The 25,902-nt window shown below is 37.5% G+C and overlaps 1 protein-coding gene across 2 annotated transcripts; it reads left to right on the forward strand.

Moving 5' to 3' along the window:
- Positions 1-195: 195 nt before the first annotated feature.
- On the forward strand, positions 196-24,863 carry LOC110840957 (poly [ADP-ribose] polymerase 1). Of its 2 annotated transcripts, XM_087358323.1 has the most exons (19): positions 196-412; positions 1,283-1,424; positions 2,421-2,593; positions 2,726-2,931; positions 4,361-4,559; positions 5,070-5,278; positions 6,101-6,190; positions 7,091-7,254; positions 8,807-8,952; positions 9,397-9,454; positions 11,723-11,930; positions 12,871-13,069; positions 14,442-14,570; positions 15,389-15,595; positions 16,742-16,972; positions 17,236-17,355; positions 18,180-18,340; positions 19,831-20,010; positions 22,563-24,863. In XM_087358323.1, the coding sequence occupies exons 1-19, from the start codon at positions 299-301 to the stop codon at positions 22,633-22,635; spliced, it is 3,009 nt and encodes a 1,002-aa protein (XP_087214449.1). In that variant the 5' UTR covers positions 196-298; the 3' UTR covers positions 22,636-24,863. The 2 variants fall into 2 exon arrangements, with proteins under 2 accessions (XP_087214449.1, XP_087214450.1); XM_087358324.1 differs by lacking the exons at positions 7,091-7,254; positions 8,807-8,952; positions 9,397-9,454; positions 11,723-11,930 and having other exon boundaries at positions 197-412.
- The last annotated feature ends 1,039 nt before the right edge of the window (positions 24,864-25,902 follow it).

Genomic DNA, 25,902 nt, shown 5'->3' on the forward strand with positions numbered 1-25,902 from the left:
TGATTTCAGAGGTATCAAGTACCTTCGAAAACTTCTACCAGGCGGTATAATCAGAAGATAGCCAGCCTTCTTTGTCGTACTAACCGCCGTTTTTAACCTTAAATCATATTTCTATCCTAGTGTTGGTGTTATGTTGGTTACACAGATTGGCTGCTACTCTGTGGACCCGCCAATGCTAAGGTCGTTTGGTTGGCATCATAGCTGTTCTACATGTGTAGGCTTAGTAAGAGTGTATGTATGTATGTATGTAATTTATTACGCGCCGGTTTGTGCTTCATTTTCAAAATATCGGTGAATAATGTCAGACGACTCGCCATATATAGCAGAATACGCCAAAAGCGGCCGTGCAACATGTAAAGGATGTAAATCTTCTATTGAAAAGAATTCACTGCGTTTGGCCGTTATGGTTCAGGTAGGAATTTACAATATAACTGGCTTCCGCCACATTTAAGACTTTACTTAGAGGTGTCGTATAATTGATCCATAAACATATAACGTACAAATAGTAGTTAAGGAAAATAAATGTTTAAATAAAATACATATATCCCATCACTGTAAATAACAGGATTTGGAAATATGTGCAATTCATGTAGAAACAAAAGCTTTTTAATACTATGGATTGTACTTGTTTTTATGTTTTATATTATTATGACTTATTTCACTTCTTAATGTCATCTGACTAACTCATGCATCCATGGAATATAATAAAGATGTATGCATATGTGTGACTGATGATGTCAGTTATTGAATGTGTCTGGCAAATTGGCATGATTACACAGATGGAATAACATTCATCATGCTGTATGATGCATTTTCTTGCTTGCATAATTATGTTGTACAAAGAGGCATATGTAGTTAAAGGACTGAGGGCTCTGTAGAACTCAAAGGAAAACTGAAGCCCAATTTTAAACACTTCTAGAGGGAGGGGATATAATCATGTATTTATGAGCTAGTCAGACGTATATTTTGAAGAAGTGTATACATACGTGTTGGTGCGATATCTCCTCTGTTAAGTTTTATTTGAAATAGGGAGCATGGCGCACATGTATCTGTATGTACATTAAATTGGCAGTCTTCAGAGCGTAATTGCAAGTATTGGGTTACACTTAACTGACATGTTTGTCAGGTATATTCACTGTGTGTTTGAATGATTGTATTAAATGTAATAGAATGTTTTGTGGGTATTATTGATGGCTGCTGATACTCATAACCATCATACATAAATAATAATTAATGATTTGTTTGATATAAGGCATTCTTTTTTTAATAAATTCTTTTATAGTCACCGATGTTTGATGGAAAAACACCTCACTGGTACCACTATATGTGCTTCTTTGGACGTCAGCGGCCAAAATCAGTAGGTGATATTTCTCATTTTGAGTCCCTAAGATGGGAGGATCAGGAGAAGATAAAAGCAAAAATAGGTAGGTAGGAGATTAATGCTGTATCAACTATATAAGTTGCCTTAAAGTAGATAGGTGTTTATTCAGAGATGGAAATTGAGTTTCTGTTATTTTCAGTAGATAAGTAGACTGAAGTTATTTGAGGATGCATTTGAGTTTATTGTGAACTGGGAAATCCAAATTGTCAAGTTTCTGTTGTATGAGATTTGAGGTTCTCCCAGCAGAGAAGATATCAGTGTTTGGTTGAAATGGCATGTGGGCTGATGATGGAGGTGGCATGTTCCTATGAAAGGTTGGTATCTACCTAAAAGTCCTCATTGCATTACAACCCAAAAGACCAACATAATTTCTGTTAATTTAATTGAAGCAGTTATACAGAGATCAGTTTTCTTTAAAGAACTGATTGAGTCCACAAAAGTTGTACCAAAGACACAAAATATGATACTTAAAATGTATAATAATTATACATATTAAGTGTCATATTTGTTGCTGTTGTGTTTGATCATGCTGACAACTACACTGATTGCTTCCTGATAAACACCAAAACTAATATTTTGATGTTTATTAATTATTAGCACAGCAGCATCATACAGTTATAAAAAATTGTGAAAAGTAGTCGAAGTACACTCGCTGTGGCATGATGTGTACATAGCCTCTGGCACAGGCAGGCTGTTGTATATTACTTCGTGTGCCTGCACAAGAATAACCGGAGAGTTGAGGACCTACACCACAGTGCACAAATATTTCCACAATAATGAGAAAAATTTTATGAGCAAACCAGCAAATGACTTGGGTCTACACTATTCAGTGTCTTGTGGACATAACATGTCTTAAATCTTTGAAACGTTTTACTGTCTTGAGTTTCATTTTTTAACATATGACACTTTAATCTCACATGGGGAAGGTAAATCTCAAAGTATGAAGAAGTTGAAAAATGTACAAGAGTTTAATTTATCCTTTATTGTGTGTGCCTCTTATATTTAAATTTAACATTCATGTTATAAACTGCCTCCTTAGATGGAGGAGCGGCAGCAGCAGCTGGAGGTGCTGGTGGAAAGGATAAACCTAAGTCAAAGGGCAAGAAACGAGGTGCAGCTACAGGAAATAGTGTTGCACTGAAGGATTTCACTGTTGAGTATGCGAAGTCAAGCAGATCCACATGCAGAGGCTGTGAAGAGAAGATCATGAAGGTGGGCTGTCAAAATCAACTATTTCTCTCAACTTATAAATATTATTATGTTGTCATACGACTTTGTGAAGATTCCATTTTTATAGGACACAAGTTATGAAAAAGCCTTTCATCAATCTGCTTTTTTCTTTAGGACGAAGTACGAATTTCAAAGAAGGACTTTGAAAGTGAGAATGCAAAAATGTATGGTGGTCAGGAGCGGTGGCACCACGTCGAATGCTTTGCGAAACTGCGCGATGAACTGGAATTTTGGGAATCTGGGGATTGTCTTCCTGGTATCAAGAGCTTAACGAAAGAAGATCAGCAATTGGTGAAAAACAAATTGCCTAAAGTTGAAAAGTAAGTGGTGTATCGCAAATAGAATATAACCCTTCAGTGATGGCAGCCAATTAAATTGTGTTGTACTCTGAAAAAAAGAGGGGGTTTACACCCCATGTACCTGGTCTATATACCATGTGTGGAGGCTGGTAGGTAGGGAGACAATACAGTTGGTGGATACCACATTTCCATGTTTCTAAGAGCATTTGTTTCAGTTGTTTCTCTGTTTAATAGTGTTTATCAGCTCCGTATTATACAGTTTTCATTGACAGGTTGGTTGGAAATTCCAAATACGAAGCATCAGTGCTGATCACATTGTAATGTTTGGTATCACTGTGTCTGTTTTCTATTTAATTTTTCCTAAAATAGTTTGTTGCTATTCATGGTTGAATCAAAAATCATAACCACTGTTAATTGTTCAATTTCAATTGTGACAACTTTGAATAACTGTTTGGTATAATTTGGTATTTATAAGAGACTTCCTACAATGGTTACTGTAAATTTCCTACAGTTGTATTCTGCATCAATATTCCCTGGTGTAATATTGTTATTCCTCATGAGCTGCCTTTATTCATACTTATAAATACATTGTATCATAATTAAACATTATAATTGATGCAAACGTTACAACTCAGTATGTCGGTTCTTTTTGAATACTGTTGTGTGTTCTGCAACCGCTCTGCTGCCCCAGGTTTCAAGTGTGCATTGGATTTTTATAATAAATTGTATATTCAAATGTTATAGTTAGAAAAAGACAACATCTTATCTTTTCTAATTAAGATTCATAATGCACACATACAAGTTCATCGTCGATTGTTTTATTCAATGTGTGTTATGTTTTGTTTTTATATGATTGAGTTGTTACATGTAGATACATATTTATGCCATGTACAGTTTTGCACGCCTGTTTTTGAGACAAATTTTTGTGGTGTGCTGTTGCATGTCTTTGTAAGAAGTGAAAAAGGTTGTGGAACATCGGTGTATTGAATTTCAACCTTGGAACTGAATTTATAATTTGACTTTACCATAATAAATTCTTGGGCTACCATCTGTGTCCGGTGTTTGAAAGGTGAAAAATCCACCATGAAAGCTCCAGATCATATACTTCTTTAACACTTTGCAATACACTGGAGTCTCGCCAATATATTCACAATATATGACTTTTTTTTTTTCTATACTCTGGCATCCCATTACTTCTGAATGATATTCACTCGACGAAGTAATTTGAATTTAAAGTGACACTTGGTGTTTCAGGTTGTTAAAATAGTATGGTAGATTTCATGGTTTGGTTTTTCTATGATTTGAAAGTACGATCTGTGGTATTTTTATTTTATTTTATTCTGTTGTATTTATGTTTTTAACTGCAGTGTTTGAATGTGGAGCTTTCAATTTTGCGGTGTTAGGTTAGAGGATGTACTTGTTTATAGACGTGTGTCTTGCACTGTTGAAGGAAAGAAAACGCTGATGCTGTTGATGACGGACCGAGCCCATCTAAGAAAATGAAAGTCAGCAGTGACGATTCTAAAATAAGGGCACAGAATGAACAGATATACAAATACCGAGATCATCTGAAAAAGGACATTAAGAAGAAGAATTTGCAATGGCTGCTAGAGTACAATGACCAGGATGTACCAGTTGGAAGTGATAAGGTCTGTTTGCCATTTTATTACTTTTATTTTGTGAAGAGGAATGTGTGTAGACACTTGCACGTTGTAAGCTCTTTTCACAAAGTAAAGGGCTTAAAATTTTCAGAGTCCAAAACCAGAACTGGTGTGATCTTGTAGCTGATCCCATAATTTCAGTCATTTGTAATTTCCTTTTATCTGCCCATTTGTGGTGTTTTCTGTACGGTACATTCAATAAACCTTGTTTTTCAGTTTCTCTCTCTGTTGTATGTGTTTATGCTTGCATGTGCCAATTTAACTCTGCTCTGTGTGCCAGATCAAACTGGTATTTAAACACCTGGCATTGAATGTTTGTCACAAAGATCTGCACATTGATTATTTGTAATATTATCATATTTCATGTATGGCTTTGAAGTGAACAATAAATAGGAAACTGAACCAAAGTTTTAAAATGAATGACATTTGAATCTCGAGCCTGACCTGATGATTTCTTAAGGCTTCATTTATGAGGCTTCTGTTTTTCTTGGTTTGCAGATATTGGATCATCTGGCTGACATCATGACATTCGGTTCTCTTGAACGCTGTGAGGAGTGCAAAGGTGGGCAGTTTGTGTTCCGTTCAGGTGTGGGCTATCAGTGCCTGGGAGATCTGACTGAGTGGACCAAGTGTCAGAATAAAACACTAGAACCAAAGAGAAAGCCCTTCAAAATACCCCCTGAATTCCCATCAGACCATGTTTTCTTGTAAGTAACCTGATGATTGTGCACTATACAATACGTCTGCTGTATTGATTCACTTGATTTAACTTTTTAGGAAAGTTTGTGTCTGAAAGTTGTGAAGTGTAAAATTTGTGAATACAGAATGTAGTTTTAAATGTTAGATTGAGATTTATAAAATCAGTGGAACAGTGATTTCCATTTTATTCCACATTATTTATAACCATCTCCTGAACTTTGCTTTGTACATGTAACCACAACATTATAAGAACGGCTTACAATAAGAACTTCTGTTATAGCGAGAAAGTTCAGCCACGCCATGAAGGAGTTAATGTAACATGTATAGTGCATACAAATATAAAAAGGATTCTAAACGTGTCCTACATTGCCATATACTGAACCTAGATCTGGAATTAAACAATGACTTTTTATATTGGCTGATTCTAGGACAGTGGGTTATAAAATCTTGCTTAGAGGAGGCTGGATTTTTGGGGCAAGTTTTGATGGACCACTTTCCACAAAGGATATGTGTGTCACTGGCATTCATCTCTGTTTATGTGTGTGTGTAGGAGTTATTACATTTTTGCCTTACTGTACAGTATTTGAACAAAACTGTATTACAGCATGGCAACAAGGAGGCCAGAGCACTTGGTAAATAGTTAAAGTATTCTGTAAGTACAGGACATTGCGAGCAAATTACCAGAACTCCCCCATACCTTGTTGCAAGTCGGGCAGATTGAGTTATCTTTTTGAAACTGAAAATTGTTTTGCATTATGACTGAATACATTTTATTTACTACATTTTATACCTGTTCACAGCAGATAAACATTGGTTTCTTAACTTTACAGGCAGAAGTACAAATATGTTGCAAGGAAGAGAATTGTCCAGCTTCATACACCATCAGCTGCACCCACAATTAGTGGAACATCCAATTCAAAGTAAGCAAACCTTGTTTAAATCGCCTTGGAAGTTTCATCATCATGAGATTTCCTCATGTCTTTTACCCTGTCTTCATCTGACAAACTGCATGTAACCTTTAGTCTCAGACTCGCTTTCGCTGTCATGGTAACTTGTATTGTATTGTTCCCTTATTTTACTGTTTATGGTATTGCTCTTCGACAACATTATGGAATCAAAACATAAATGTATGAGTAATAATGAAGTAAAGAAAAGTTGTACCATGATGACACCAGATGAGAAAGTAAACATTCTAAGTTAGTTGGTGCAGTGGTATGAGCGCAGCAGCAGTTGACCTTACTTTCTGTTGCTATTTTGTTTCAAAGTCTAACTTTCCATTGATATTTTACTTTAATGCTTCACATTCCGATGATACTTTATTATATTAGTTTGTTCAGAAATAATTGTTTATTTATTTTGTCTTTCCTTAGCCATGTTTCCATATCCCCATTAATCTCATGCAGTGTTAAGTTCATCTGTTGCCGTTTCACCAAACACAGTGTTTTTGAGGGATGTATCTGCCACATAGGACGATGGTTTAGTGTGCATTAAAATATTTTTCAGATAAAAGTTTCATTGTTTAATGATGTGAATGTTTTATGCTTGTATCTTTCCTTGAAATAGTGTTGTCAAGCTAGTGGCAAATTCTAAAGTGGGCTTCATTTATATTGTATGCGAAACATGGCTCCTTTTCCTGCACTTCGATAAGTTAATGTCGTTATATAAAATATTTTGATGGTATATGTGTCATGCATGTTATTCCATCCACCACACATTTTATCCTTCCACAAAAGCTCTAAGTAATTTACTTCCATCTGTTGCATTCTTAATGTATATGGCAAGATCAAAATGTTCCAGAAACTCTCTCTTTTTTTATATAGACCTAAAGTAGAAAGGGCTGGACCTCCCCTGAAGAACATGGAGTTTGTAATATTGGGAAAAACCACAAGACCAAGGGATGAGCTGAAGAAGGAAATTAAAAAGCTCGGTGGGAAAGTTGTAACAAACATCCATGACAAACTTGCAGCTGTTATTTCAACCACAGGTAAATTTGTCGAGGCTGTGTGAACTTTCATACCACATTTTGAGTGGCATAAGACTCTTTATGGTATGCAGTACTAGGTAATGTTACAGAACCAGAACTTGGAATAAATTGTCTTTCACCTAAAACATCACCAGCTTTAACTCAAACTTTTCTGTTGCCACAGAATCGTTTTGTAGCTAATGTGGATAATGTTGTCTGTAGTTGTAGGTTTTCTGTGTGTTTTATATTGTACATTATTGGGATTTCTAATAAGTCTTATGTCTAAGAATTTTACAACAGTGTCTTTCTTTTTCGTTGGTAAGTGTAGTTTTGGATTTATTTAATTGAATTCTGTATAAGTTGCTTGATGGGTTTTCCCTGTGGCCACGTGGTCTGAGGCATGGACCTCGTGCGCCTGGCCACTGGGACCATGGGTTTGAATCCAACTCAAAGCATGGATGTTTGTCTGAGTCCTTTCTCTTCCAGTCTGATGGATAAAGACTGGCCACGGAAGGCAATGTAAAACCACAGTGGTACCTTCACAAGAAACAGCCCCGTAATGGGGCTGCCAACCAATCCTAGGATTGATAACTAGAGAAATAAAAAAGAGGTTGAAGACAAATAGTCTTGCCTTCCATCACTGTTGCTGCTATTAGTCTATGTGATACTTCAGGAGTCTTCAGTTTTATTTGCATCTGAGTCTGAATCATTCATGAGTACTGTCACAGAAAGTGGCACAATTTGAAGAAAATAGCTTACTTATACACAACCCTGGGTTATCCGTATTGCATCGCTTGGACAGCAGAGTGAACGAAATGCTGGTCGTAACTTCCATGCAGAACATGGTCTATTTTTAAACCAGGAAAAGTGTGATTTCTCAGGTCATTATAGCATGAGTAGAAATAGTATAGACCGTAGACATTGAAAGAGAGAAAACCAAACTTGACCATCGATGCAGACAACTCAGCATTTGATTTATATTGGTGCCACACCACAGTGCTGTGACAGATTTTTAGTCTTTATCAGCAAATCTATAAACTTGGGGCCGTTTACCAGTGAAATATTGGTGATGATACTGCAGACAATCTTTTGATGAATTTTTAAACTTTGCATTCATAATAATAACTCTGGATTCTTTGCAGGTAGAATAAATTGGTAGTATTACCAGTGCTGAGTACAAAGTGTGGTACAGGATTGATTATATTTGTGGTAAAAGGGTACATATGTACTAATGTTGATTAAATAAATCTTCCTGCATGTCCATCATTATGTACCATGAACAATGGGATCAACAGCTATTCCCTTCCTGAACAGTTAAAATGCAAGAAACACAATCCAAACAGAAATTTAAAAATTAGTAAAAATTTGATGCCAGTTTTTGCATGTGTTCAATCTTCTGCATCTGGTAATCAGTGGGTTAAAAAGCACAGAATTTCTTGATGATCTGAATAGTTCAGCTTCTAAGAAAAGAGCATATGCAATGGAATTTGTTTTAGCTGCTGTACTCAATTAAGGCAATATGATTGTGTTTGTTATTCATTTGTGTTACGGTACTGGGGTTTGCATTTTTCAGGTGAAGTGGAGAAGATGAACAAGAAAATGGAAGAGGTTAAATGCTGTGATGTACAGGTGTTACCTGAAGACTTTGTAGACGAAGCAAAGGATGGTGATGTTATGGATTTGATTTCCAAAAAGAATATTTCTTCATGGGGTTCAGATGTAAGTATTTTATAATAGGGATACATTGGTTCAGTTCTCATACATTTATTGTGCCAGCTTTTTTTTTCTGCAAATGTGTGATATGTAAGTAAAATAGATGACATCTTATAGCTGTAGTTGATCATCCTGCTTTGGTACTGTATATGAATGGCCAGTCATAGGAACACCCTATGAAGGACCTTGTCTTTTTCTGGGCCCAGATAGGGTTCTCTCTCCTTTCCTTGATCAATTGCTCTGATCGATTCTCTTGAACATGTTTGACAACCTTTCTTCTTTAGCCTACCTACATCCTGGCTGTATTATGTTCTGCCCTGAAGATGGACTTTGCAGATTCCTATGAAATACTGCTAACCACCTGCATGACTCTTGGGTCATATAACCCACAATCTAAATTTTCACCGTTATTCATATCTCGTAAATTATGTCGATAAATATTGTTTTCAGCCCTGTAAAAGGATAGCAGTGGATACAGTGGACAGCACCAAGAAATCAAAAAGTGGAAGTAAGTTCTATCTTAAGTAATTACAGTGAAACCTCTATCCATCGTTCCCGGAACTATCGTTTTCCCGGATGCATCGTCCGTTTTGTTCGGTCCCGAATACAACCCATATAAAATAATGTTACATTTTCCCGCTTCTATCGTTCGTCGAACTATCGTTTTATCGCATCGATCGTTCAAAAATCTTAGTCCCGGCCCACAATTTTCCCGCAATGATCGTTTCTGAGAATTTAAAATGCTGGGTTTAGAGATAAATTAATACCGAAAGACGCATAATGTTTTTGGAATACACAGTAGCGGTAACCTGTTATGTCGCCCAACCAGCACATTCTTTTGGAATGAGGGTCAGCGGTGCAGGGGTGATAGTTGGAGTGAATGGCAGTGCTCATTGTCAGAAATTTTACGATTTTAATTAGGGTGCACTCATATTTCGTTCCAGCGATGCCAGATGGCATGTGCAGTGTGAATTTCTTCACAAATGCTTTTATTATAAGTACAAAGGAAAGGCTGGCGGCACATTTCATTCTTCTGGTTCATCTCGTTTCCAGCGGTTCAGGGTCTTCTACAGCTACGTTTCGTTGAGTTCGGCAGTAATAGTATTTCCATTCTTCCTGTTATTGTCCGCAAAGGGAGTTGGAGTGGTGAGGAAGAGGAAGACGACGAATGCGAGCCCGAAGCTTTGCCGAGTTTTTCCGAAGCACACGCTGCATTGGCGAAAGTGAAGTCGTTCTTTTATGCGCTTAATATTAGTGAACGTGACGAGGAAAACATTTTGAACGTGGAAAGTGCTCTGTTTGGTCTAAAACGTAAAGTTTCGACAAACCAGTTGTCCATTAAAGACTTTTTTGGTAAAAAGAAGTAACTTTGAAAGAGAAACATTGTTTTTTTTTTTAATTTTTAATGCTTTCCCGCATCTATCGTTTTCCCGCATTCATCGTTTTTATTTCCCACCCCCGCCGAAAACGATGCATCGAGGTTTCACTGTAATTGAGTTTATTTTAAAGAAAGTCCTAACAAGAAATGGGTATGTAGATGACTCATGGGTGTTCTTTACACGACTTTCAGTGCTGGGTGATGGCATCATTGTCTCACCATGTGACTTCGCAAGTGTCATATTGATATTACTGGAAATTAAGATGCATGCATCTCGATTGGCCTCCAGTCTGTAGACTAAACATCTGCATTGTGTTTTATGTATAAGTTAAAAATAAGTAAAGGACTTACATCCTGTATAAAATAGCTGAGAAATTTATATCATCTTCATGCATCTAGTTACTGTACTAGGTGTTTGGTGCTTCAGGGATGCAGTTTGGGCCTGAGACTGGCTGAATCTGGTGAAGATTTTCTCAACACTTTTTTTACTAAAATTGAAACTTTATGAATGTATAATATTCTATGTTTACAACAAACAGGCTCAGGGAGCATGCTTTTATTGAAGTCTTCTGTGTTGGCCAAAATTCTTGCTTGGAGTCTGCGCATTTACCAGAGAAATCAAGTCTTCTTTCTTACTGTGATGGTTTATGAGACTGTTGCTGGAGATATTAACTAGAAACATTTGTGGTATGGATGTAAGCATACTAGGCAGACCATGAAATCATGAGTTTAATGGAATGATGGTGTTTGTTGCTGACATTCATCGTGATGAAAGTCTTCAATGAGATGTTAAGTCAAAGATGGCTGTGTTCTGGGTCATAGTGCCATGTAGTCTGGTAGAAGTTTACCATTGTTTCATACATATAGGCTGCCTCCATCATCAAGATGCCCTTTGATGGAGATGGCAAGGACCTGTGAAATGTTGGTAAACATCTGCCAGACTACATGGCAGTACGGCAGCCCAGAAGACGGCCATCTTCATTTGAACTGGGGTCATTAGTGGCTTACATTCTTGCTACAGTGATGCTGAATCACTGGAGTTCCACTGCCTACAAGCAGTGTGTAATCAGTTGCAGTTGGAACGTAAGAGTTCATACTTCGCTAGTGAGGAATAGGAAATCTCATGTTCTTCTGCTGCATAAAGCCTGGATATCCAAAAAATTATAAAATTCGTAAAAGTATTACATATAAAATAAGGAAACAAGTTTGACTTTACCTCTTGCAAAATGTTTCTTAGTAATAATAATAGCCATATACATTTGATCATCATTTCTAAACAAAAAATGAGTAATTTTTATTCAGTAAAATGTTCTAAATGTGGAGAATGTGGGCTTTGACTGTTTTGAATTGTTAATTTTAACTTACAGTTTCTCTTATTGCAATGCGTTGTTTGTTTAGGCATGTTCACAAAGAGTATGCCATCTAAGGTGAAGCTGAAATTGAAAGGAGGCATTGCAGTTGACCCTGACTCAGGCCTGGATGACGTTGCCCATGTCTATCGGAAGAAGGATGTTATCTACAATGCAGTGCTTGGTATAACAGATATCCAAAATGGGAAGAATTCCTATTATAAACTACAGGTGCTGGAAAGTGATGCAGGAAACAGGTATCTTATTACTAGCTTTCACTTGAGAACTCGGTTGTTTCAACTCTTTTTAACTAATTCAGGTTATCAAGCTGCACTACAGCTGTCATCTGGGCTCATTTCTTATCAACCCTGCCACCAAGAATCTTCCGTTCCTCCCCTCTTCCGTCCATCTGGAGACTGCTTGCTGTTGTCCTGCATGAGACAAGGACTTCATTCTCTGTTATGGCTTGGAAGTGGCCATCAATGTGGAACTGGGCCAGACTGCAATTGATGAAATTCCGCTTGGTCTGTGTATTTTAAATTCTCTTGTGGTCTGACATTTCACCCCAACTCTGGGGTAGATATTCCCTGTATATATTTGGTCAGTCAGTTCTGCTTACTCTAATTTGTATATTTTAATGTTACATTTCTATTTATTTATATTCATTATATTGTTTTGGTCATAACCTAGTCACTTTAAATATTGCGCGTTAATGTTTGTGTTTAATTGTTTTATTTCTTATTTGCATTAATTTATTTCATACATGTCCATTGCATCATGTTACAACAGCCTGTGTTCTTAATTGTCCTGTGAGTGAGCTGCATCTTATGTTTTTGTTGTTAGTAAAAATGGGCTGCATGTGTTTATGGTAGCATCCTCTTCACCTTGGAGTTAAACGTACTCTTCTGTCACTGCCTCATGAGGTGTGCAGTAGCCCTAACCTCAGTCCTCAATTAGTGGCTTTATCTCTGACCTGGTCTTGGAGTAAAGTAGTTAAATTTTTCTACATTGTATGCAAGTGACATTCGATAGAATTATAACTGCATGGAACTTTTTTATTTTACAATACCCATCACAGGCACCATGGGCCAGATGTGTTAAGGGATAATAATGGTCTGACTTAATGAACCTAACTTTGAAGTTATTGACGTTGGTGTCTTTCTTGTGGTTGCTATTGAAATGCTTATTGTGTTGCAGGTATTGGTTATTCCGGTCATGGGGCCGCATAGGCACCACAATCGGAGGCAAGAAGTTAGAGGAAGTTCAAACCTTGAAAAATGCACTTCAAATCTTTGAGAGCATGTACGAGGAAAAGACGGGAAACATGTGGTTCGATAGAAACAATTTTCAGAAAGTTCCTGGACGTTTCTACCCTGTCGACTTAGACTATACTCAGGTAAGATTTAAGTGTTATGAGATTGCTGCAATCTTGATTCTGATATGAATAATACAACCCTTAAAATTTAGAAACACACTCTGCTAAAAGACATTCCCCTACAAATAACATATAAATTATAATGGACCAGTGTTTTGTGGTTTTCTTCAGTCCCTCCAGGGAACTGCCAGGCTAGAGGCATAGTTCTGCCAACATTCTGCTCATTATTCACTGCACTGAAATGATATGCCAAGCTGTAGAGTGGAATGAAGGAGCATTCACTTAGATTACAAAAAACAGCATACTTGCTGATTGCTATGTAGCTTCTGTTTATTGTACTGATTAACTAAAATTTCTGTATTCTGAACAGTGTTAAGTTAAGTTTATTTTGCTTATTGTTACTTTGTAATGAAGTCTGGAATAATTATGGGGAGTAATTCATCTAACAGCAAAAAATATTTACTTTACAAAATAAAATTGTCAGATTAATGGCTGATATCAACATAGAAATCCATGTAGACATCTATTCAAGATATTAGAGATCCTAGACCTTCCATACATTATGCAAAACTGCATAATGATGAGCTTAAAAATGTGTTCTCCTCTCCCAATGTTGTCAGGGTGATTAAATCAAGAAGAATGAAATGGGTGGGGAATGTGACGAGCATGGATGTGGCAAGAGGTGTGTACCGGGTATTGGTCAGTAATTCTGAAGGGAAGAGACAGCTAGGGAGACCCAGATGTAGATGGGAGGATAATATCAAGCAGGATGTATGGGAGATAGGAGTTGAAAGTGACTGGATTTTACTGGCCCGGGACGGTCCGGTGGAGGGCTTTGGTGAATTCGGTGATGAACCTTTGGGTTTTCTTAGCCATCTAGTTAGTTAGCTGTTCCATGTAAATACATTTTCTCATTAGTGAATTTTATTGTGAATAACCAACAATATTTCCAAATTAATGCTGCTGTGCACAGTATCAACACAATGAATAAGAATCAGCTTCGCAGGCCAGTTGCCAACCTCTTATGTTTTCAGAAGATTGCTCTTTATGTGGGAATCAAAATTTTTGACAGTTTTCCTTCAAGTCCCGCGAGTCTTATGGATAAAAAGGCACAGTTTAAAGTAGATTAAAGAGATACTTAATTATGCACTCCTTTTACTTTGCTGATGAATTTGTAATGTTCACTAAGCTTTCCTGGTCTTCATGTAATGTAAATCGGTAGTATAACTTACCACTTACAACTTATTCCAAATCCTGTTGTCATCTGACTAACTTATGGATCCATGGAATGTAATAAAGATGTGTGTGTGTGTGTTTGTCAGTGAATTAAAAGTGCAAAACAGATAAGCTTCATGTAATTTATTATGCATTAATTAAAATTAACTCTGTGCAGGAAGATGATGAAACCTTACTGCAGGCAGGAAGTTCCAGTGTCACATGTAAACTTTTGCCACTTATACAAGAGTTGGTACAACTGGTATTTGATGTGAATTTGATGAAACAGGTTATGCTGGAATTTGAGGTTAGTGGGAGACAAACTTTGTGTCAAATCATCAAGAGTTATTTAATAATGTATTTAAGTCAGTGTTTTTCAGCTGTTCTTCTGTGGAGCCGTATTGGGCTTAAAACGCCTACGCTTTTGTCACATTGGTAGAGACAAAAAATGAACTCATGATTCAAACGTATTATTTGACCTAGCATTAAACAGGAAAAAGTAAATTTCATATACAGTAGTTGGCCACCCTGAATTCTAGCTTATATATACCCTACGCATTCAAAAACTGACAGTAACACCCACGCTTCGTTGGAGTTCACAGCACAGACGACGCAGCAACGACCACCAAACCAGTGGACTAATAGCTAAGTGTAGATATAATCCACCAACTCCAGTGGAACGAACATCCAGTGAGGTGTTACTTATTATGGTTTATTAAAGAACTCACTATTAGCTTCATAATCTGTTTAAAACAATTTTTGAGAGTATATGAATTAATTTGCCACTGATGAAGACCTGTTGAGGTTGAAACGCGTTTGGCACTAGTGTCATTTATAGTGTTAACAGTTTCTTTGTTTGCTTATTTTTATATTCTAATACACTACACGGTATGCAAAGTTTTAAGATGGTATCACTTAAGAATTTTGTATAACTAGAATTCATGATTATAGAAGGTTCCTAGAGTTGTGGGAACCTTCGTAGAGCCCCTTGGCTCTTGGACACAGTTTGGTAATCACTTATGTACATGAAACATAACAATACTTTATGGATCTTTGGACACATTGCTACTGTACGTACCTTTGTGTTGTGTTTAAATGAATATGAATTGCTTGTTGTGATTGCAGTTGGACTTAGAGAAGATGCCTCTGGGGAAATTGAGCAAGAAGCAGATCCAGCAAGCATATAGTGTATTGACTGACCTGCAGGAATTAATCAAGAATGGTGGATCTGATAGCCGTTTCATTGATGCGTCAAACCGATTTTACACTCTCATCCCACATGATTTTGGTGTGGAAAATCCACCAGTGCTAAAGTCTGGGGAAATGATTAAGGTTGTTTAATTGTGACAGCTTTTCTTTCTCTTTATGTCGATCTTGTAAAGAATTTTGTGGTAAAGTTCTCCATAGATAGGTTTTAGTTGAAGTATAATAATCCAGTCCATACAGTGGACTTGGGACGGGACGGCCCGGCCCAGCCCAGCCTCCTGGTATTTGATTCCTTACAAGAGCAGGGATTAGTCTCTTTGCCACTGGGTGTAGACTGGCTCTAAAGGCTCAGCCAGCCAAGTGTCTAGTTGATATGCAGGGAATAATATGATTTGAGTATGAAGCAGATTCCTCACCTCCATCTAGCACCAAAATCTAGAAGAATACACTGTCACTTGACAGTTACACACACATATCTCAATTTATTACAATTCATTAAATGAAAAGTGTTTGTAAGGTAAATCATTAATGAAGTTCCCATTAATTTCAGTCTTAAAATTTTTGACTGCTCCCTGACTCCCAGAAAAATTACCCAATATATTTCTCACGTGTTGGAATACTACATAATCATAAATATAAGAGCAGTTTTTTTTTATATATATATATATATATATATATATATATATATATATATATATATAGTTATTACTTATTTAACCCTGTAAAGAACTACAGAAGTGTTAATAAGATGTTTACGTTGTACAGAAGTTACTTTTATTACAGTATAACTTCAGAACTCCAGTATAGTTTTTCTAAAGTATATCTCTTCATTCTCTGCACGTATTCATGTTGGATGTGAATATGGAATTTAAACAGTTGCAATTATTTCAACACCGTTAAAGCTTCATATATAAAAAAGTAAATCTGTCACGCTACACGCCATGTAGGTTGTTTGAGGGGAGTGGAGGTATAGCTCCTACTCTTTCTTGACCTCGGCACCAGATGGGGGTGAGTGGTCAGCATCACGCCTCCGGCCGTGCTTTACCCCCAGGAAAGGATCCCGGTACCCATTGGACAGGAGGCTGGGTGGGCCCCAGAGCCGGTATGGACGCAGAGGCTAGAGGAAAAATCCTCTGCTCCTGTCGGGGATCGAACCCCGGTCATCCAGCCCGTAGCCAGTCACTATAGTGACTGAGCTATCCTGACTCCTAAAGCTTCATATACGTACACCTGATTTGTAGCGGTAAAGTAATGTTACTTATTACGTTGCAGCAAAAGATAGAGATGTTGGACAGCCTGATGGAAATAGAGATTGCATACAACTTGCTGAAAACTAAGTCTGATGCTGATGGTGATGTTCACCCTCTAGATGCTCATTATGCTAAGCTCAATACCGACATCGAGGTACTGGACAAAAACACTGATGAGTTTGAGCTGCTAAAACAGTATGTTAAGAACACTCACGCAACAACACACACTCATTATGACCTGGAGATTTTGGAGGTATGTTGAATGACTAGTCTGTCTTTTTTTATGAAAATAGTGGTCATGAGAACTGAATACTTCAACAGTCACAATGCCTACTTTTCACACGACCATAACACGTAAATTTTCTTGCCTTAATTACACATTAGACTTGTGGTACATTTGTACCATAATGATGTTTCCTACATGTGAAATGAGAAATAAAAACAAGCATTCTGTGAAGTGCTGTATTTTGCTGGAGTATTGGTATTTCATTGTATAGACAGATTTTTTTTTTCCAGGTGTTCAAGCTTAAGCGCAGTGGAGAAGAAAAAAGGTACAAACCTTTCAAAAAGTTACACAACCGGAAGCTGCTGTGGCATGGATCTCGTCTAACTAACTTTGCAGGCATTTTGTCTCAGGTATGAGTGTTCAAATTTTATAACCATGTGAATAATATTTGAAGAAGTGTTAACGTTTGAGGTATCTTAACATTCACTCGCAGTAACAGACCACAGTGTAACCATGGTAGAATGAGTACAGCCTATAACAAGAACTTTGTTATATCAAGCAGAAATCTTTTGTAACATCACATACAGTAAAATGTTGGGAAACAAAGTTATGTGAACTGAGAGATTGTGTTCATTACAGTGAAATGTTGTTACTGTGAAGGGCAGTAAAAAGGAATTGATAGCTTTAGATTAATTGTTTTTCCAAACATTACTGGTTTTTTAAATAATTAGTGCACTGGAATGTCCTGTGATTCCATGCTTCCATGTTAGGAGTTCAGTTGTTACTGGAGGCAAGGGTGCATTTCCGAGTTGTCTTAAGTGACATTTCACAGGGCTTTGTGTTTTAAGAAATATTGCTCTTAGAAACATTAATATGTATCATGGACACTTTTCTGCAGTTCTGAGGGCATGAAGAGAGAAACATGTTTCTAGTGAGCAGAGCATTTCAAGAAGTCACATTAAATGTCCGGAAACTGGGAATTTAAATTAAGAATCTGCTGGTACTTAGTGTGTTGATGCACTGTTAATCTCTATTGCAGTTTTATTGATTCTGAATTTAAACCAAGCAAGAAAGTATGAATCATTTTAGTGGTATTTAGTGATACCACTCAGCCTTGGACATTCTAGGTTTGTATCAGGATTGTCTAGTCGCACCCGGGCGATGGTTGGTTCTTCGGACATGCCTTTGGCATTCGACTTTGTAAGGAGTAGAACACATTGTACATTTGTTTCAGGGTTTGCGAATTGCTCCACCAGAAGCACCAGTTACAGGTTATATGTTTGGTAAGGGGATCTACTTTGCAGACATGGTGTCCAAGTCTGCCAACTACTGCTGCACTTCTCCAAACAATTCAGTTGGGTTGCTTCTCCTGTGTGAAGTTGCTTTAGGAAATATGTAAGTATGATACCAATGTTTTCAGAGTGTTGGAAATCCTGTTAATAAAGCAGGCTTTGGAAGTGATAAATATGTAGATTATCTTCTTCCTAAGACGTTGCCACTATGTGGCTTGTCTAGAATCATAAAGTAAGGGTTAGTAACAGAAGATGGTGATAAATATTTTTCTACACCTTAAACTCACTGAATGCTTCACTTCTGCTTTCTATTCGAGGCTACTTCTTGACTGGGATAAAACAGTTGTGACATTTCTTTTATTGTTTTCCTCATTCCCGCCTTGTAGAAGCTGTTACTGAAGACTGTCTTTATGTTGGATAACTGAGTAAAGTTATGTGATAATTATCTCTTTGAAGTCAAAGTTTATCCTAATCCTATTTAAAAATTCTGTTTGTACCTCGGGGAAAGTGTAGCATGTCTCCATTACACAGATCATTTGATTAATGAATGTAGTTGGCATTGCTGGACTTACCTATTTGAAGGATATCACATCACACTGATGTGATAAACTGTTGGAAATTAATATTTAACGGGTGGTATTCTTGTAATTTGCCTGGATGCAACTGTGTGATTCAATAAACTCTGGTATGTGCTAGCAAATGCAGACAACAGCTAATTTTTTGTCTTTCAGGGTGAGTTCATGGAGATACGCCCATTGCATTCAGTTTCTGCTGCAGAACTGGAACTGCATAGGCCAGGCATTATGCCACTTCGATTCTATTTCTTGTCTGGAAACGTAGCTGCATCATACTTCACGCATTCTGTTGGTGTTAATACTAAGAATTTAGTTAATGGTTACGAGTACATACAAAAGTAAACCACCTGTTGGGTTAAATCTCAATATTGCTGTCTAATAAAATGATCACTCTTCAAACTTAGAATCATTCAAAACTCATGGATGCATTTGGTGGGTGTTATGCAGTGCAGCCTACTGACTGGTCAGGGTTTGAATCCTGTTGTCTGGCACCATTTGGATTCTGTCAGTACCATCCCATTGTCTTTGCTAACTAGACTCGCTTTAATTATTCCATTGAAGAACAGACACAACATAATGCCAGCTGGTTTCTTCCCCTTTAAATATCCCATTGATGTGCCGTTCTGCCTGCAGCGTGACTTTAGGCATGATTCTTTCCCCATAACCTAATTTTTGGGTCATTGTGTATGTAAAACTTGATGAGTTTGGCATGTGAAACTCTTCCTGTTCTGGTTTTACTCAGTCTTAGTTAAGCCACCTCTGATATGTTATTTCATCAGCCATCCTACTTTTGATTCCCTGTTTCTGTTAGGTTACCGGTTCCATTCTCTGGTGTTACATTGAAGTGGGAAAAATGCTCAGTTAACTGATTGTTGAAGTAAGTGGTGCGTGTTGTTAACAATGGGCTTTAAAGGGTAAAAAAATACTTATGATGCAAACACCATACTGTGAAATTTTAATTTTTTTTAAGAGTTCTGTAACAGTGTAGTGGATTTTAGGTGTTGCTCTTCTGTTATAGGTATGAGCGTAAAGGAGCTGACTACATAAACAAATTGCCAAAAGACAAACATAGCACCAAAGGATTGGGCATGACTGAACCAGATCCAAAAGCCAGTGTGTTACGAGATGATGGGGTGGAAGTCCCAGCTGGTAAAGGAATTTCAGTCCGTCGTAATGATGTGTCACTGTTGTACAATGAGTATCCTTTCACGTAATGCTGTCTGGAAGTTTGTGCAAAGTATGTTGTACTTTGAGTTGGTGATGTTAATCCTTTCATGAGTATGAATATGCCAATATGTTCAGTGTCTGTGTGCTGCATGGAGTATGAACATACCCATGTGCCTCGTAGAGTGTGGACATACAGCAAGAAAAATTTTGCTATGCTGAGGACTGTAAGTTTCTGGTGTCTTTTCAGTTCTGATCGCACCAAGTGCTCTTTTTGCTTCCTCTGCTCTTAATCTTGACCTTTTGACCAGAAGCGGCATAAATGATGGGTTGTTGTTATTATGGGAGGGAACAAACTCACTCTGATTGTGTTCTTAGGCAATTTAAATATCACTTGTTAGAGGGGCAGTGAAGAAGATCCCTGTGTATTCAGTGGAACATTTTGACTGGATGTAGTGTCTTGAAATCAGTAACAAAGTGATTCCACTCCAGAATCCTGGAAACTCACCTAAGATAGCAAGTACAGTCCACCGGCCAGGAGAAAATCCCTGTGGGGGGAAGGCGGTTCTGGTGTAGTGCAGGGTGGGATGTATGACACGCCAGAGAGTTACTCTACTACACACAGACTGAAAACAGCAGTTAAGAGTAGCATGTAGTGCACCTGTACTGTGTTGTGATAATATTCTAGATTCAATCGCAGGTGATTTAAAGATGGCGAGTGTATGTAAACAGGGGAAAACTGTTCGCTGGGAAGCGCGGGAAATAATATCCAGCCTAGTGAAGCTGTGTGATGAGGAAGCAAGACGGAAAGAGCTAAAATTTCCCTTGAGCCATGCAACAGACAGAGCAGCCAGATACACCGGTGTATCTACTGCTTTAATGAAGAAGGTAAGGCGAGAGTTAAAAGATAGAGACGAGAAGGGCACACTGTCACCTTTACACATGCCAGGGAAACACCGGCCTAGACCTACTGATAGGAATGTCACCATCGACTCCTTTGACATGTCAGTGATAAGGCGGACTGTGCAAGAATTTTATGCAATACAGAAGAAAGTACCGAGCTGCCCCAAGCCACTGCCCGTAATTAAACAAAAAATCGACTTTCCGTGGGTGTTGATTCTCTACGGAATATTTTGCATAACTTGGGATTTAAGTGGAAGAAATGTCTCGGTAAGCGCAAGATCTTGATTGAAAGGCCAGACATAGTAAACTGGCGAGGAAGATACTTAGTGAATATTAAGACACTTCGCAGTGAAGGAAGACAAATATTCTACGTAGATGAAAGCTGGGTAGACAGCAATTCAACTTTCAAAAAGTACTGGCAAAGTATGGAAGTTAAAGGGGTATACGCTGATGGAAATGCTGGAAAAAGACTGATTATGATTCACGGTGGATCGTGTGCTGGTTTCCTTCTAGGTGCTGGTCTGATATATAAAGCTTGCTCAGCAAGTGGCGGCTACTATGGTCAGATGAACAGTACAGATTTTGAAAAGTGGGTTAGAAAGAAAATGTTACAGAATTTGCCCCCCAGTTCAGTTCAGTTGTAGTATATCCAGACGCTCCATACCACAGTGTACAAGCAGATAAAGCCCCATCAAAATATTCAGTTAAATCTGAAATAATCTCGTGGTTACAGCGGCACAGAGTTTCCTGCGATCCAGCTATGAGAAAAGGCCAACTGTATGACCTAATCTCACAAGGAAACCAAAAGAAAAAATTTTCAAAATTGATCAGTTGCTAAATGCCCATGGTCACACTGTAGTTAGGTTGCCACCATATATGTGTGACCTTAGCCCAATAGAACTAGCATGGTCTAAGGTAAAAAACTACGTTCGCGAGAACATGACAGGGATCCGTCCTTGAAGCGGCTGCTGGGCTTAACCGCAGAAGGGACAGCAAAAGACTGGGAAGGATACTGCCAACATGTGGAACAATAATACTGGGAATAGGACGGGGTTGTTGCTGACGTGATCGACTCTTTAAGTACTGCTAATCCAATTGACAGCAGCGATGACGGGTGGGAAATGTATCTTGCCATCAGGGTTACCAAATTACACCTTTTTATTATTACTTATGGTGGAATATCAAGAACCTTGTTCATGAAATGAAACTGCAAACAGTGACATTGCTGCTACTGCACAAATCAGAAATGATGGTGCCGCACTTCATAGAACAACTAATGCTCATGAAAAGAGAGCAAGAACTTACATAGGAGAAGATGGTGGCCACTTTGAGCAGTTATTGTAAAAACTAATTGCTTAAGTAATAATTATAAAATAGTGTTCAGAAAGTTGCTTTCTGTGCTGATTTCCGCTAATAATGATAACTTCAAATGCTCATGACACCTTCAGTATTAAGATTAGGCAGATTGATTACTTTTTATTTGTTTTCAACCTGTACAGACCTCCCTGAATATAGGTAAAGTACATAAGACTAACATGATTCTGAATTATTGTTAAATTAATCAGAAGCAATGAGTTCCTGAATAAATAAGTTGCCCTCTATTATTGTTTCTTCCAGTTTTCCTGTTTACTTTGTTTATTTAACTTAATCAGAATTGTGCAGTTTCCTTAACCATCGTCTCAGGTACATCGTATATGATGTGTCACAGGTGAATATCCAGTACTTACTCAAAATGAAGTTCAATTATAAATACTAATTTCAGGATCTGCCTTGCTTGTTTTTCTAAGAACAGTTAAAAGTGTAAATTTTCACTGTATGTGAATGATAGCGTTACACTCTCTTTTTCATGTTGCTCACCATTTGTGCATTTGTTAAGCTAAGAAAGTAAATTTCTGCTTTATGAAGATGTCTTTCAGTTTTGCTGTACTGCTTAATGATACAAGAAATGACAGCAGAAAATAATGAATGCAGTTTCCAGAACAAGCCTTCACTATGATGGATCTGAATAATTTTAATAATATCACAGTAAATGGTGGTATTCAACAGCAAATAAAAGTTTCTCATATATTATTATCCTGTTGTGAAATGTCATGGGTTTTATAGTAAAGGTTCTTCCAGATCCTGTTTATACATTACCAGATAGTTAGTTTCCTCACATGGCCAAGATACTCCAATTTTACTTGTGTTGTAAGTCTGTGTGAAGTCATCTTTGTTATTTTCACATCTATTAAGAAAAATTACATCAACTGTTATCAAACTACGCATTACCATGTGCAAGATATTATTATTATTTATTATTGACTGCAAATGGGTTTATACCCGGTGGCAGTGTCCTACAATAACATACAAAACAATGAGACAGAACAGAACAATGAGATACATCAACACAATGAGACAGAACAAAACAATAAACAAAAGGACACAACAAAAACAATAAGACACAATAAACAATGAGATACATCAACACAGAGACAGAACAAAACAATAAACAAAAGGACACAACAAAAACAATATGACACCCAAACAATGGGATACATCAACACAATGAGACACAACAAAACAATAAACAAAGGACACAACAAAAACAATAAGACACAATAAACAATGAGATACATCAACACAGAGACAGAACAAAACAATAAACAAAAGGACACAACAAAAACAATATGACACACAAACAATGGGATACATCAACACAATGAGACACAACAAAACAATAAACAAAGGACACAACAAAAACCATAAGACACAACATACAATGAGATACATCAACACAGAGACAGAACAAAACAATAAAAAAGGACACAACAAAAACAACACATCCCACTCAAAATCAACCAACTCATAAATTACAAAACCATCCAACCTCAAGTACTTAACTTAAAAAAAAGAACTTAATACCACCTAGACATAAGACAATAACTGTAATGTATTACAAACGTCATGAACTGATGCACTCACACAACAATACAATGAGACACAACAATACAACATACCACACTCAAAATAAAACATCTGACACAATAAAAAAACACACATCCACTAATTAATCACAATACTTAAGAGTGGAATATAAAGTCCGCTCTCAGTACATGAAAATTTTATCCCAAAGAACTACAGCCCTTCATCACTTGGAGACTAAGACACTTCACTTCACTTATCACCATTTATTCCCAACTTAATAACCCTTAGCTTGTAACTACTTTTCTGACCCTCTTTCTAAAGGTGCCTAATTTACAGGGGAAAGACTCTAGCACGCCTGGAGGTAATTGGTTCCAGCTTCTTATGGTCCTATTTACAAAGGAATATTTGCCTACATCCGTTCTTTGTTTCCTAGTCCTAATTTTCCGAGTATGATCGTCCCTGCCCAGGTAGCATGGCTTTAATAATCTATCCTCTATCATTTTCCAAGCCCGGCCCCCCGTGTATGCTTTGAAAAGGGCGCACATTCGGGCTATCAATCTACGCTGTGCCAATGTTTCCCAACCAGATTCGTTCGTGAAATTAGCAAATTTAGCCGCTCTCTTCTGCACCCGATTTAGTGCTCTTACCTGTCCTTCCCTGTAAGGGTCCCAACACACAGCTCCATATTCAAGTATCGGTCTCACTAGCGACGTATAAGCTAAACGTTTCGTATTGTTATTTCCCTTTTTTAGTATACGCATTACGAAATGGAGAGCCTTCCATGCTTTAATTAGTGTATAATTCACATGATCTGCCCAGCTCAGATCACTGCGAATAAGTATTCCTAAGTACTTAAAGCTATTTGCCTCTGGAATTAATTGATCCCCAAAAAAGTAACTCAGCTTATCCTTCACCCTAGCTCTATTGAAGCTGACTGCTTTACTTTTACCTGGATTTATCTTCTAGTGGAATATGTGCATTCCTTTAAATCCTTATGTCAGATGTCATTTAATTTATTTTATATTTGAACAGTGAAGTATGTAAAAGCCTTCAATAAAAAAAGTTTTCATGTTGTTGAAATTAATTGTCCTCCTAAAAAATAAATATTACACATGCGCTCAAACAATCGTGGCTGGATATTATGACAGAAGCATTTGCTTCAATTTTCTGGCTTCATATTGCCTGCAGCGTTATTTCCCAAATATTTTTATTAATTGTGGAGAAAAACACTGGTGCAAAACAGGTGTATCAAAATTGAAGCCAGAACAGCTGAAGGTATATATACAAAGAAATTATTTGAAAAACCATTGTTACCTTTGCAAAAATCAACCATACATTGGTTTGTAATTTGATAATGTACATACGATGAAACAATTCTGCTGTAGCATATTAATGATAGCCTGAGCTATACAAATTTAATTCTATTGTTGACCCACTTTTGGTAGTTTTGACCATGACTTGCACGAAACCGCAAATTAATGTAAATGAAGCATGGTCTCTTCAGTCCCATTATGGTACTTTTGGATTGTAACAAGTTCTGACTTTCTAGAAAGCTAAATTAGTGCAAGTTTAGGAATGTTTAATACAGTATTTACTGGATTGAAAAATTAGTTATGCGCACACACCAACAAACATGACTATAAATGTCAAAGTTGCATTACAGAGGTATAAATGAATGTAAAGTAAAGTAAAGTTTGTCCCACTATACGCCATGTAGGCGCTCGGAGGGAGAGGAGGTATAGCTCCTCTCTTCCTTGACCTCGACACTAGATGGGGGGTGAGTGGTCAGCATCACGCCCCGGCCGGCTTTACCCCCGGGAAAGGACCCCGGTACCCATTGTAGAGGAGGCTGGGTGGGCCCCAGAGCCGGTCTGGACGCAGAGGCTAGAGGAAAAATCCTCTGCCCCCGTCGGGGATCGAACCCCGGTCGTCCAGCCCGTAGCTAGTCACTATACTGACTGAGCTATCCCGGCTCATATAAATGAATGTAAGAAGCATTATCAATCTAAAAGTGACTTGGTAAAGGATGAAAATGGTGATCTGCTTGCAGATTCCCGTGATATTTTGAACAAGTGGATGAATTACTTTTCTCAGCTATTGAGTATTCATAGGGTTAGGG

The sequence above is a fragment of the Zootermopsis nevadensis genome, unplaced genomic scaffold (genome assembly GCF_977971745.1).
Source record: "Zootermopsis nevadensis isolate Lab colony 2312 unplaced genomic scaffold, Znev_1.0 Znev_ptg000030l, whole genome shotgun sequence".
Classification (NCBI taxonomy): domain Eukaryota; kingdom Metazoa; phylum Arthropoda; class Insecta; order Blattodea; family Termopsidae; genus Zootermopsis; species Zootermopsis nevadensis.